This window comes from Protopterus annectens, chromosome 7.part0 (genome assembly GCF_019279795.1).
Source record: "Protopterus annectens isolate FY-2018-M chromosome 7.part0, PAN1.0, whole genome shotgun sequence".
NCBI lineage: Eukaryota > Metazoa > Chordata > Ceratodontiformes > Protopteridae > Protopterus > Protopterus annectens.
This window is the reverse complement of record NC_056739.1, coordinates 172,454,578-172,470,295: the sequence shown is the minus strand read 5'-3', so window position 1 is coordinate 172,470,295 and position 15,718 is coordinate 172,454,578. Positions and strand designations below refer to the sequence as shown.

At 35.8% G+C, this 15,718-nt stretch overlaps 1 protein-coding gene across 1 annotated transcript in view; it reads left to right on the top strand.

Annotated features, from left to right (window-relative positions):
• The window catches only part of LOC122806323 (3-oxoacyl-[acyl-carrier-protein] reductase FabG-like), a 194,737-nt gene extending 180,868 nt beyond the window's left edge, over nucleotides 1-13,869 (top strand). Inside the window, exon 8 of the mRNA XM_044076641.1 lies at nucleotides 13,256-13,869. Coding sequence (XP_043932576.1) covers nucleotides 13,256-13,414 — 159 coding nt within the window. The 3' untranslated portion in view covers nucleotides 13,415-13,869. The remainder of the gene's footprint in view (nucleotides 1-13,255) is intronic.
• Nucleotides 13,870-15,718: the final 1,849 nt, after the last annotated feature.

Here is a 15,718-nt window from a genome sequence, read left to right as displayed (position 1 = left end):
TTAGTGTGGGGGAGAGTGGGCCTCACAGAAGTACTTGCTTCTGGTAGTAAATGTGTATCATTGTTTGAGTCTACAAGTTACAAATTCCTTTTAGTTGAATTTAAGTTAACATTATGCCCACTGACAAGTTCACCAGGAGAAAATTCATCTAGTGAGTCCATGGTCTGTTTCATCCTTTGCTGTTTATTATTATAGCTACCTTCCTGTATAAACAATTATGAACAGGTTATTTATAAATTATTTTCCAAATTCAATGTGCAATGTTTTCCAACAAACAGTTGGAAACTGTCATGGGTGCAGTGTTGTCTGTTTTACATATATTTTCAATTTCTTCATCTAGCTTGGCCACAACTGAGTATCTGAGGTTTCATAAAAACAGGGTGGTCTGTATAGAGTTCTTTGAATACAGTTTTTCTCAATTTCTGATACATTAAAATCGGCCTTAGTTTACATGGAGTGATTACTTACGTGACCCATAAAGCAGAGCATTTTTTCACCGAAACCTGAAATCTCATTTTTATCAAGCATTTGTTGACCTTCATTTACTATTGGAAGCCAATTCAGGACTTGCTTTATGTTCTGGAAATGTCCTCAAGTCTGAACATTCACATGATCCATGATTCCTTCTGTAGAGTTACCAAAGAAAGTTTAATCTGACATAATAATGAACTTTCATTAATTAAATAAAATAAAGCAACTCCTCCTTACAGCTTTTAGGGAGACAAACATGATAAAACCAGAACACTTATATAATTTGAGTAATTAATCACTTGTAAAATATACCAATAGCAATTGATTTTGAAGAATTATGTCTATACTATAATATCCTAAGATTAAAGGAATTTATATGTATGAGTATTACATCTCAAGGACTAAGGATAGTACTATGCCATCAAATGGCTTCTCAGTGGACATACATGTATACCAAGACTGTTGAACATAAGCAGTACATCTGTGCATGACCACCTGGTTACAGATTCGTAGTGAGAGATGCTGCTGAACAGAAAATAACTGCTGAACTTACGAATCTATGATGAACGGCATACTTCTTTGACTAGTGTGAAATTCATATGTGCACCAACAAGCCCCTGATTAATGCTAACAAAGGAAGGAAAATTGAATATAAAAAGTATGCCATTGACAGATATTGGGGATTATAAATAAATGGAAAAAATATTTACATGGCAACATTCGGAAGACAGGAGAGAACAGATGCATGATTGTGAGCACTGAATAGAAATGTACAACGTATGTCATGAGGCAGAATACTCAATGTATTTGACAGCTTCAACAGAGGGGATGTTTCATTTTGTTGGAACAGAAGCTGCATTAGCAGACCAGCTATCCAATGGAGAACAACAGCTGACAGAAGACCAGACAGAGTTAAGATGTGTGACTCAGAGTATTGACAGCCATAGTCAGTTTGGAAAAAGGGGAGAAGTTTACCAATAGGATGATTATAACTTTGTAAGTGTTAACGTCCATTAGTTTTCTCTCAGTTGTCAGCAATACATAAAAAATGCACAAGAAATTGTTTAACAATGATATGAACATTGTCAGTCTTTCCAAATTTCAGTTGGACATACCGACACAGATTTTATTAACAGGCTGAAAATATGTGTGCCTATAGTTATTCCAAAATGGGTAGATTTTGAACTTGATTTGTTTAGATTTATACAGAATTTGCATCTGCATTTGACCTACTTGTAATGGTAAGAACAGAAACTCAGTTATTTCTGATTCCAATAATCATATTTTATTACATATGTCTTAACATGATGTTTTTTAGAGGGATGGGTATGTTATGTTTGGACAAGGGCAGACAGGAAAAGTCTAGACCATGGTTACATTCAAATTCAGGGGCTAATACTACAATATAACTTTACTCCTATATAAATAAAATTATAATATTTTTTAACAAGTAGTTCTCACAAATTGTTAGAATATAATAGATACATTAAATTGAAGTAAAATTTGAATTTGGATGAGGCTGAATAGGAAACTTTGAGGAGATTATAGAATACAGTATAAATTTAGCAGTGAATACCTCAGAGAAGTTAAATATAGAGGGAATGAATGTCTAGGACTATGAAAAAGACGTAGATCGATAATGGATATTAAATAGTAATACAAAATCTAAAAGCAGGCAGTGATTAGATTTCAAAAATGTTATATAGAATTCTTAGAAAAGATCAAGAGGCTGAGGTTTCTAAAACAACAGATTAAAACAGTTAACGGTGCAGTGTCCAAAAACACCTGTTTTTTACACCCTGTCAAAAATACATAAAAATGGACATCCCCACCAGGTTACCCTTTAGTGACTGAGATTTTGAGTGTCTCTGAACTTCTTGGGCAAACACTGAAGAAAGTGCTTATCCCTGTTTTAAAGTTAGATATTTTTGGACAGTTTTGAGCTTACTAATACATTAAGAATTCTGAGTTTGCAAGAGAATTATTCATGGTTGAGTTGTGATGTGATAAACTTGTATGGCAGCATGCAACATTCCAAAGAGCTAAAATCAATATATACATACTAAAGTAACAGTCCACAAAGTTCGTATATTGTGGAATTTATGGAATTTATACTGACACACAATTTTTTTAGGTTTAGACAGAAACTGGACACTGCAATGGGTACACAATTTCCATGCTTATATTGTAATGTAGTCATGAGTAAATCTGAAAGATAATATATTTATGAACAAATTATTACACAGAATATTGTAGATTTTAACATTAGCTTATTATTGCTTTATTCAGTATCTAATTTTTGAAGTACAAGCAATATCTATCTATATCTATATCTATATCTATATCTATATCTATATCTATATCTATATCTATGCCTATATAAATAGATAAAGAAAAAAGAAAATGTTTCTGAATTTATTATGCCTATCCGTCAGAACAAGTATATGTCATTATTTGCATTTCTTATTTTCAGCAGAAAATGTATAGGATAACCCCTGTCTTTAAACATCTCCACTAAGAAAGCCATCTCTTCCCGAAAGTTAAAGTCTGACCAATTTAGATAGCCTAACCATCTGAACTTTTACTGCACTTTTCTTTTGATGTACCAGATAACAACTATTAAAATGCAGAAGTGTATTGGAATAGGTCTTTTTTTCTAAAGCTACAGGATGAAAGCTCACCTGTTAAGGCAAGAAAATAAGAAATGAGGTTATTAGGAATTGAACAAATCGGTTCATTCCTATTTTAAAAATGGATGAGACTAAAGATGCTGGAAATAGTTGTAATTCCTACTGAAGTGATGTTATGATTTTTTAGTATAATCAAGATACCCCATATCTAATTATCAAACTTAATATGTTGTGGGGAGGAATCTTTGATGTGGAACTGAAAACAAAACTGGATTATAAACCAAAAATAGCCTATGAAAAAGGGAGAAATATAAAAGATATTCTTGAAATGGAAAAAGAAAAGAAAAAGGTTTACAATTCTAGAATGTATAAATGTGGTGCTTGTAACTTTTGTACGTTTATAAATGATGGCCCCTATGTAGCAATAGCAGGCTTTAATAGAAATGTACAATGCCCTGGACATTGTAATTGTAATACCAGGATGGTCATATATGTAGCAATTTGGACAGCATGCCTGGCATTCTACATGGGGAATACCACTAGGAGATTAAGGGACAGGATCGCCGAACATAACAGGGACATCAAAAGCAAAAAATTGAGTTTTGCACTTCATATGCACAGCACTTTATGTGTGAATTTTAGATGATTTTTATTTTTTGTTATTGATAGATTGGTTACAAATGGGAGAGATGGCAATCCTAAATTAGAGGTTGAAGTAAGGGAGACAGAATGGTAATTAAGGCTGAATGTTAAATATGAACCCGGTATTAATTACAGCATTTCTAAAGTAGTATTTTGAAACAAAGAGCTAAATATATATGACTTGTGTTTTGCATTTTATTAAACCTCACCTTTTATTTTAATTTTTAAAATTGAAGGGTTATACATTTGACTTGTGTACATCTAAATTATATTTAGAGTAGTGTGTATGTTATTATGTAGTATATATGTATTTTTAAACAACTTTTAAAACGTTTTGTGATGTTTTATAAGTATAAAAAACATTTTTAATGGATTGTTGCTTAATTGGATGACATTTTACCCTGTGCTTTCCTAAGTTAAGCTGTTTTCAACAGTCTTTGGTGCTTTTAAAGTGTATTAATTGTATTAATTGCTTAAATTAATGATGTCAGGATGTTACATAAGGGGATTTTTCTGATATATAGAAGGTGTTCTTGTTATGTGTTTGACTCTGAATATGCCTATATAGCTGTGGGAGAAAGCACTAAGTCGTATCATTGTGTTTTGTTGTTATTTTGAAATAAAATATTTTGTTCCATGAAACCGCTCTGTGATTTATATTTTCTTGACTTTTTAAGTGGTTGTTGTCGTTGGAGGAGAGTTCCTTGTGGTTGGATTTAAAATCAATAGTCATTCTGTATATAAAACTGTGTGATATTAAGATGCCAAAATTATCACTCTTGGGGGTTTGACTACTGAGATTAATTGGCAAGTGACTTCATGAAGTGAATGTTTTACATAGCAAAGAGTACTCGCACTTTAAATTGAGACTATGTTTCATTTAAGTGATGAATTACACAGTTCATATAAATTGTTCTTCTGTTTTTTTTTCTATCAGTCTTCTTGAGGGCTGTAAGACTAAGGTAGTATAGTTTTTTTATCTAACTGATAAAATTTAAGTTTTACATCCGACATACATTTTGTTGGTAATTCATCTGAAGTTGTCTAAAACTTGTGGTAGTACAATCCTAGGGGAAAAAAATTCTACAGAGGTCTTCATTATTACTATGACTCTTAGAAATCCTGGGGTCTGTATGATAGTCATTGACTGATAATTTCATTACCCTTCTCTGGAATCTTGTGGCAACCATTTTAGGTGAATTCTTATACTTACTAAACATTCCTTCTGGCTTACGGGTAAAAATCAGTTTGAAAATTGTGTCTCAGAGGAACTGATGGATTTTTTTTTTTGTTCCAAAAATTAAGACAAGTGTTTTTTTTTTCTTGATTTAAGAATACTTTCTGTCAGCAGGAAAAGAGATCCTGATGCATAAGTAATTTTTGTTTTACCTTACAAAACCATGACATGCTGGATCCCTTTACCTATGCCATAACCAGAAATATCACACACAAGGTATACTGGTAAATAAATGCTGATTATAACTTGCCAGCACTTTGTCACAAGTTAATATTTCTTTATATTTTTCTGAATGCATTTTGCCCAGACTGTTTCTACCACAAAATGCAACTTTCTTTTTGTAAACTAAATAGAAGGACTAATATTTTAATGTGGTCATGAATAAACTTTTAACCACCTCAAGACATGCCTGTAACTCTTAAACAAATATGGGGTGGTATCTTAAGTGGCTATCACCTTTTCTGCAGAAAATATATTTCTTTGAACTCCAGCAAATAAACGCCTTGTTGATTTTAAGACTTTACTGAAACACAAATGAGGACAACATTCTAAACTTTCAGGTACATTGCCAGTTTATTATACCTAAGTTGGATGCAAGACAATGCAATCCCTCTAACTAAAACAAGAACATAATGCTTTTTACAGCATCAAGGGTTCAACCTGCTTTAAAATACATTTACAAATATTTATAAGACAAATCAGGGATGACTGGCCATGCTAGTTCATAGTAACAATTGGGTGTTCATGCTCATTTTTGTTAACAGAGGATGTAATTGTGATATAGTAACTGATTCCAGGAAATAAAACAATATGCTCACTGCATAAATTTCAAAATCTGGGACTTCCACTATTGTAAACTGCTTTGTTTACGTATCGCTCAAGTATTAGAATTGTCCAAATGTGTCTTAATAAACGTTGCACAATTATTTTCTGTCAGATGGACTTGTAATTACAGTTAGGAAAATATGCATAATTCATTTCAAGGAGATAGGTAAAAGGAAGACATTTAATATAACCTCACATTTGGTCTAAGTAACCAAATTCAAGTCTTGATTCTTTAACTCATAATCTAGTAACGTTCGCAATACTTTATGTAACATTTTGTAACCTACAGAGATGGTGTCTTTCATCTTTCCAGTAATGAACTAATCACCCTAATCACAACTGCATTTAAATCTTGAGTATATCTTCTATTATTCTTTGAAAAATAGCTAGAGCGGTATTCACTTGGTGCAGCGGTTAATGCTGTCGCCTCACAGCAAGAGGTTCTCCGGTTCGATTCTCGGCTGGGGTAACTTCTGTGTGGAGTTTGCATGTTCTCCCTGCGTTCGCGTGGGTTTCCTCCAGGTACTCCGGTTTCCTCCCACATTCTAAAGACATGCTTCTGGAGCATTTCTCCCCGGGCCTCCGCTGAAAACAGGATCTGTGGAACCTAGTCGGACTTTCCTGGTCAATAAATGTTAAATAAATAAATAAACTTAAATGGTAGTGAAGTAGGTGCAAACTTCTGTGTGTTAATTGTCATATATGTTACAATATTAGGGTAAGAATTCTAGTAATAATTATTGTTATTAGGCTGTGGAATCTGATTTTGAAAACACAGTTCTACCACTCAGCATGGTTATTAACTGTTGTACAATGTCTGAAAGGTAGTGAAAGTTTTCCTGGGGCTGAACAGCACATTGGAATATAAATTTCTCAGACAGTGTCTTATTAATCTGTTAATGAAGATTTGGGCCCTTTAAGCATATATTTGAAAAAGTGTTTGTTCTGCAAATAAATAAGAGGTAATGGATGGCCAAGTCATTGATGGTTAAAAAAATAGATACAGGTCACCATGAAGTCTATAAAAAACTGATACAGGGAGAGGACTGCTAATAACAGAGTGTCTTGAGGCCACTTATCTCTTTAGCTTGTAAACTGTGTGGTCTTTGAAACTGTATGTTTTGTTTTGACAAGTACATGCCCAAAAGGGCAATATTTTCAACAATATGCCTGATTAAAGATGAATAAGGAAGAATTAAGGCCTCTTTGGATCTAAAGGGGATGCCTTTGGATATTAGTTTGGATAGATAAATGGATTTCTGAACTACTACAGAGACGTAATAGTCAAAATGATAAGGAATTATCAACAAGAATGCCTAGATCTCTGAAAGTGTCTCATTGAATTGGTGTGATACCCATACGTTAGGCTATAGAATAGTTTCTTTTTTTTTTTTTACTGGCCTAAACTACGTATACAACATTTCTTTTGCACATACTTTGGAACTGTTCTCCTTGAACCAATCAATAACATTGTCTAATTCATATCGTACCAGTTGTGTGTCAGTTGAAGAACAAATAATTCTCAATTGACAGTCATTGATAAATTTTAGATAATCATAGGCCAGGGATACTGGCCTGAATATATGAGAAACAGATGCCAAACAGGAGTGGGCCTAACAATGAGACATGTCGTACTCCATTGGTGACAATACTGGTTACAGAAATAGCACCATGAGACTCAGACTACATGGATTCTGGCGGAGAGACAGTTAACTATCCCTAGCAGAACATTTGGTTTTATATTCATATTTCAGTCTCTCAATAAGACCTTCATGGGGGCTAGTGTTAAAGGCCTTGGCTAGGTCAGATAACCTGTATGTACTGCATAATCACTTTTGCATAGTCACTATCCAATACTTCTGAGACCACCTTCAGACAATTAACAAGGTTAAGAATGCAAGACCTGCTTTTGAAAATGTTGACTATGGGTCCAGGGCTAATAAGTTTTCCTTGTCCAGATTAATGAGGTATGAGTTAATATATTAAGTAACCTTACATATAAGGATAATAAGACGAATGTCTCTTTACTTACCAGGGTTCATGGTTAGACCACCATTGTGTAAAGTATTACAAGATTAAAAAAGTTAAGCAGGGTTAAGACAGGCCACATATGGTTCTGAGAATCAGGCAACATGGTATATTATCTAGGCCCCTGGATATGGTTTTGTTAATTTCTGAAAGAGATAAGGCAACTTGTTCATAGATTTTATGGGAGTGATTATGACTGTAGAATCTGTAGAACAGTAAACTGTGGGTGAAGTAAAATTTGCAATGATTTTGTCATCATTCTTATCTTCCTGACATAGATAACGATGTATTTTTAGTTATTTTTAGTTTCAGTGGTTACTTTAAATTCATATTCATCTTTCAGTTTCCTCATGGTACTCTCATACTCTTTACGACTAAACAAAGCACTCGCTGGGATACTGTCTCTTAGGTAAAATAAAATGAAGACTGAACTGAAGAAAAAATGAAATTTATTGTATCCTACTTTACATGTTTTCATATTGCAATTCTGTGGACGTCTTCAGAAACTGGGATACAGAAAAAAATCCATTTTCTCTTCATCTTCATTTTATTTTAACTGAGGCGGTATCCAGTGAGTGCATTGTTCAGCAGTTTTTGTTACAGTCATACATGCTTTAAAGTGTTTGTTTTTGGTTAAGCTCTTTACTAGTTTGCCTAAGTGACCTCTTAAGGAGGGTAGAATGGGACTATTTATAAACCTCAAGTAATTTCTTCCTCTTAGTCTATATATATATATATATATATATATATATATATATATATATATATATATACACACACACACACACACACACACACACACACACACACACACACACACACACACACAAACGCACACATAGATACATACCTGATCACTCCACCACAATGGTTTGTTTTTAACATCTGATTTAGGGCCTGCCTATAGATTAAAAAGTTGTATTTAGCTGTGGAAATGCTTGTGTAATATATTGCAGGATTCATGATACTGAATGTAGTGCAGTCAGTAAGGTTGCAGTAGTTGATGTAAAGGCTTGACCGAAGTCTTTTTTCCCCCCTGTTATTTAAGTAGTGTAGTAGAAACATTATATCTGGTTCAACCAGCACCCTGGGCCAATACTATGAATGATGGCCCACCTCCTCAGCTCTTCAACTTAAGAGCAAAAAAACTGTGATAAGCCGATCGCAAGTGATTGGCTTATTACAGTTAGATCTATACCCGAGCTCTTCCATTGCAGATGTTCATTCTACTGTAACACCCTCTCCCTCATGTCCCAGTCATTCAGGACTAATTTCTATACCCTGCCCTCAACCCTCCATTTGCATATTTTATTAAAAAAATAATAAGCTCTTCTTTTAATCTGTAGCAAACAGTTGCTATAATTTATAACCTGTCTACATGGAGCACTATTGCGCTCATGGTTTTGATTAAAAAAAAAAATTCTTTTGAACTGTAGAAAACTGCTTGATACTAAATGTAGCAAACTGTTGCTGTAGTTTATTTCCTGCCTCTATAGAGAGCTACAATGCTCAGGTGTAAGTTTAAAAAAATGACTTTTAAACTGTAGCAAACTGCTTGCAATGTAACAATTAGAGACATTGTAATTAGCTGATCGTGCCCCCCCAACAGTTTGTGCCCAACAGTTTACCCTCTCACCCTGGCTTAGCTACACTAGTGGTAGTTCAGCAAACAGCAGTGTACAGCTCCAATGTGCACAACTATTCTTTTTATGTACACTCTCAAGAGTCCTGTTCCTATCTTCTGGCAATATTGAAATGCAACACCAGCTGTGAAACAGATATTTGGAGGGTGCAGTGATGCAGAGGTTAATGTTGTCACCTCACAGCAAGAGGTTCTCCGGTTCAATTCTCGGCTGGCGTGCCTTCTGTGCAGAGTCTGCATGTCCTCTGTGCGTTTGTGTGGGTTTTCTCCTGGTGCTCCAGTTTCCTCCCACGTTACAAAGATGTGTCTGGAGCATTTCTCCCTGGGCTTCCTCTGAAAATTGGCTTGTTCCAAGTTGGACTTTCCCAGTAAACAAATGAAAAACTAAACAAATGTAAAAATAAAAGGAAAAAAAAAATATTAGCTGCATCTCCTTTTAAAGGAAGCAGTAAACAGATCCACACAGCCAAATAACACAGATGTAGTCCACATGAAAAGCTGTAAGCTTTTATTTCAGGTGCCATTTGTTGTAAAGGCTTGAATTACCTCTTTCTCTTCTCATTCAAGTTATGTAATGAAGTGGAAGAGGCATATATTCAGTAAAACAAAGCTGTCAACCATACAGCTGTTCTTAAGTATGTTACTAAGAGTTTTCTAAACACCTTTATTAAGCTATCACTTAAGACATAAGCAGCCATATATTAAAAGAAAAAAATAAACCATATTAACATGTTTTCACTTATATTCATTATAAATTACACGTTCTGTTTCTTTAACAAGTATATTTCAGTACAACATTACATAAATTACTCATTTCCTGCCTTCCCTTACCTCTTGAGCTTTAGTCTGCATTTATTGTCCTCACAAATTCCATTTATTTCTATGTAGTTTGCCTATACCCTTTTCTAAACATCCTTCTTGAAGTTTTTATCTCTTTTACAAAATTCAGTACTTCATACACAGTTGGTTTAGCTTTTGATTTCCATTTTCTAGTAATTGCTTCTTTGGCAGCCAATAGAATTAAACTTAATAAGGTCTTACTCTGAACAATTCAGATTCTGTGTCTCATTCAAATGATTTATTTCCTTAATTACAGCCATTTGATCCCCAACATTTCTGACAAAGTAATCTGCAGGAGACTTTTTTTTTTAATTTGCCATTTCAGTATACTCCCAAAAACACGTTCCTAGTTATCTCTTTCTTCTCCATCACACCTCGGAGACTTGCTAACTACCTGAGGAAAAATTCTTTGAAGTCTACTTTGAATATAAAATACATATCTAGACACTTCCAAGCAGAATCTAAATCTTCTGGAATTTGTTGTGTATTTAAGAGTCATGCATATGTTCTCACATTGTTCCTTTGTAAATTGCTTTTCCAGTTTCTCTTCTCAAGCTTTTCTTACTTCCTTTGAGTGATTCTTGTACATATCATGAAACATTTTATATGCCTTACTGTATTTTTTAACAGCAACTTCTGTTCTAGATTTCATTAAACTCCATTAGACCAGATCTTTCACTTAGAACTCCCCTATCCCTTTCTCTTTGCCAAGTATGCTACTAAGAGTTGGCCAGAAATTGCAGCACCCAATCAGTTCAAATCTTCTGATACTGTCCAGTGCAAGTACCAGTCAGGAAAGAGCTAGTAAAGAGATCCACCCCACCAAAAAAAATGCACTTAAAAGATCTGCAGACTTTTCCTTTTGATACTAATTGGTAAAGGGGTGGCCTAAACACCTTTTCTGTCCTTCAAGTACTGCAGTGGAATGGTAGAGCCAGGAGCCCAGCGGTGTAGTGCGGCATCACCCCTTTCTACAACAGGTGAATTGGAGATGCTAATTTGTTATGCTTCACTGGACTCTTTCAAGGCTTTCTAGCTTCATATCCACTTTGCTTTCATTGGAAAATATAACAGCCTACTTATGGAGTACGTCATTATGGACCTTATAAATAAGGACATAGGAAATCTCCAAACACTGGACCCCACACAGTTTGGGTTTGTGAAAAGTAGATCATGCCTGCTCATCCTGATAGACTTCTTTGAGTCAGTCACCAGAGGTGTGGATGAGGGCAAGGTAGTTCACACAGCCATCCTAGATCTTTCCAAAGCCTTTGACACAATCCATCACTCAGGAATCATAGATAGACTCACTAAACTAGGCATAAACCCCTATGTCATAAGATGGTTTGCTAAATGGCTCACTGATAGAATCCACACTGTGAAAGTAGCAGACTCCAAATCTGACTACTGATCAGTTACAATTGGTATCCCACAGGGATCGGTCCTAGGTCCTCTCCTGTTTGGCATCTACTTTTCTGAAGTTTAAGCCAACACAATGGAACTCTGGCTGACCAAGTTCACAGATGATTGCAAACTTGGAGCCATTATTGACTCTCCAACTGATGTAGACATTCTACAAAAAGGCCTCATTGACACGAATGACTGGTGCCAAAACCATGGCCTTAAGCTCAATGCCAAAAAGTGCATTGTCATTCCCTTTGGGAAAAATTCAGTGCCCATGAACTACTACATAGGTGGTAGTCCACTAAACACTGAAGGTGTGATAAGATACCTGGGGACACACTTTGACAGCAACCTCTCCTTTGATAACCACATTGCCAATGTAGTTAGAAAGTCCTTCTATGTGGTGCATCTCATTACAACAGGTTTCTCATCCAGGAAGAAAGAGGTCATAATCCCTCTCTACTCATTCCTCATTAGACCTATTATAGGATACAACACCCCATTTGGTATGTACCTCACTAGACACCTACAACAATCAGAAAGGCCACAAAAATACCTCACTAAGAGGATCTTAGGCCTTAGACACATGCCCTATATGGACAGACTCAAAAAACTCCAGCTATACTCTGTCTCTTATCACCTACTTAGAGGCGATCTCTGCTTGACCTACAAAGCCATGTCTGTCCCAGAGCTGCTAGATATGCTACACCTAAAGAAATCCCAATCCCTCCATGCCACATGCTCCAGGGACCTAAACATCATTACCACAATAAACGGAACATGCTGGAGGGACAGGTTCCTAACCCAGAGACTTCCTATACTCTGGAACAAACTTCCCATTCATGTCAAGCAGAGCACTTCACTGGCCCTATTTAAGAGAAATCTTGATGAGTGGATGGGCAGTAGGGAGTTCACCCCAGGGATCACTTCAGTGGACTTGCTTGACAGGGGGCTGGGAACTAACTTTGGGCAGCATCATGCAAGGGAATCTTCTTGGGCTGTGCGGCTCCAGGGCTGTTAACCTAGTACACACCTATGAACCTATGAACCTATATGAGGCACAGTTGTTTGGATAATGCAAAGAGTGAGTGGTAAAAGCTGCACACAGCTTGTCTGTCAGCAGTAAGGTTTCTAACACCTCCTGACTTCTACCATTTGTCTTAGAAACAGATAATTCTGGAGAAAGAGGTAAGTATGGTCAGCAGAGAAGACTACAGTTAGGGCATGCAGCATAGCATATTATATATTGTTTGGAACTAGTTGCATGCATTTAGTGTGAAAAATGCTAGAAAAGTTAGATATTTATTGTTACTGCAGAATCCGTGCTGTACTTAGAGTTACAAGAGACTTTCAGCTTGTAGCTTTAGTGTAGCTATTTCTCACAAACACCATGTTATTCTGGTGGTTTCATGCAATGCTGAATGCTGTTGGAGCTGTAAAACTGACGGAAATACAAAAAAAAAACAATGACTGCTTACTCTTAGCATTTTGTTTTGCCATTTTTATGTATGTAAATTAGATTTTCTGTCCTTCTAGTTTATAGAACACAGTAAGACGACTCATGCACTGGGAAGGATAGGAACACCAGATGAAGTCGCTCAAGCTGTCGCCTTCTTGGCCTCTGATGCAGCGTCGTTTACTACTGGGATCTCCCTCTCTGTGGATGGGGGGAGACATGCAATGGCTCCAGTCTAAAAGCTAAAAGAAAACCAAGAAACCTTTCATATCTAATCTGTAGTACAACAAGAAATGTGTATGAAGTGCATTCTCTAGCTATAGTTAACTATTGATAGTTGTCTAAATGTGCTCTGTAAAATCAGCCTTTTACTGCACTAAGAAATAAAACCTTGCAGGAATCAAATTACATAACTAGGAACTAGGCCACTTCAGTCACATGACTAAATATGGTAACAAATTCCTTGGATGGGTTTAGCCTGCATTTCACATTACTTTAATAATGTTTTCTTTAATTGTTTCTTAAATAGCATGACTCATTACATTTAACACTGCAGTAGAATCAGAGCAGTTCTTGCTAAAGATAATGAATTCATTCATCAATTATAGGAAGAAAGGGTAAGTTAGTTGACCATGTCCACATTTATGTGCCTGTTCTGATTTCATCTATTCACATAAAATAAGCATTCTCTTCATTAGCTTTCTTTAGAAGTGTTTTGTTTTGTGTTTGTATTAAGTAACACAGGTTTGCTAATCTAATTTTAAGTCAAATAAGGGTATCAGAGTAACTCTCTGCTATGGAGACCAGGGCTATCACTGTCTTACTAAAGCCGCACATTATCCCCCATGCATTTTTCCAGACTATGAGACATGAAGGTAATAGATTCATAGATTCATAGATTCTTACTATAAACAGCCCTTGCAGGTCTTGAGCCCAGGGCCCCATACACTATAGTCACAACACTTAACCACTAAGCCATCCTTGTAGCCCTTGCTTCACAAAGTGTTTCACTAGCAGTGCCTCTGTGTACTGAATGACTAGAGAGCAGTTTTAAGAATCACAGTGAAACTAACTATATATAGACACATACACACATATGTGTGTGTGTGTGTGTGTGTGTGTGTGTGTGTGTGTGTGTGTGTGTGTGTGTGTCTTGGTTGTCTATGCTGTAGTAATGTCTCTGCAGCATTATGCATTATTATGACTAATATGTTTTTGTAACCCAAATGGCCTGATTTGGTAAGCATACAAATTTGAGTTGGTTTCCAGTTAAGCCTTCTGTTTCCAACAAAGAAGTCTGCATCCCCAGAAGATGAATTTATAAGGCCCTACAGTAAAAGTAGTTCTTTCCCATTCACTTACAGTTTCTATGTGCAGAATTGCTGTGTACATTTAGAAACTATTGACAGTATGACAGTAGCTTCTTTCCAGTGAAACTCTCTGGCTTGTTTTCCTTGTGATGTTTTAAATATGCAGTATTTAGCCCTACTTTTCAGCTACAAAATAACACTTAGTTTTCATTATTTTATTTTATCGGTATTATTAGGATTTTTTATACCTTAACTGATGCAGTTGCATACTGCACAGTAAAATACGTGTTATATTCCAAAGACTCATCAGGTTTATGAGCCACGTGGGAGGGAAAAGGCAGCTGTAAATGACAGCACACAGCACAAGAGATGTGAATCCCCAGAAATTTAATTGCTTTATGGACCCAACAGAAGAATAAGGATGGGCTTGGTCACCTTATATGTTGGCTTTTCCTGGGCTAAAAACTTGAAGATATGGATGCTAATGTGAAACAAAAACTAGAGACGAATGAAGACGGAGAGCATAAAAATGCTATAGAAAGGAAGAAACAGCTATGCCATGCTGTTTCAGATGTGGCAGTGGAAATATAATTTTGTAGGGAGGAAAACACATTCTCTGAAAAAGTAAAATGTTTAAATGTAGTTGCTCTTTAAGTGCTACATATTCACATACATTAAGGGTCTGCAACTAAATGTTCTGAGTAGAACCTTACAAAGTAAACACACCTCATCCTTTTAACACCTTTTTGTTTTATGAAGAGTAGATCTTACATTGGACCATCTCTATACTGCAGTTTGCAAACCATTCTAGGTTGTACGTATGTTGCAAGAAGTACACCTGCTACATATGTATGCAAAGATAAAAGTTGCTGACATATTTTCTATCATCTTACTAAATATGCATACCTTTCCTCCTCTCCCTTGTATGACACAGTATAGTAAAGGCTAAGATGAATTTTCTTTCAGAAAAACTTGACTCGATAACATTCACTAACAATTTTTGCCTCTACACGGCTTACATTTAAGTACATGTTATGTAGACATGCACAATGAAGGCTTGCTGAGATTTTTCTGTGCAGCACCTTCTTAAACAGGCATTTCTTCTAGCTCACAATTTCAGCATAGCAGAGTTGATGTCAGGCCAAACTACCAGCACAACACTGTAGTGGAAGTCACAGCCATGGTGAAGATGGGGAGGAGCTACAGTGTACTGGCTGGGTGGGTATATGCCAC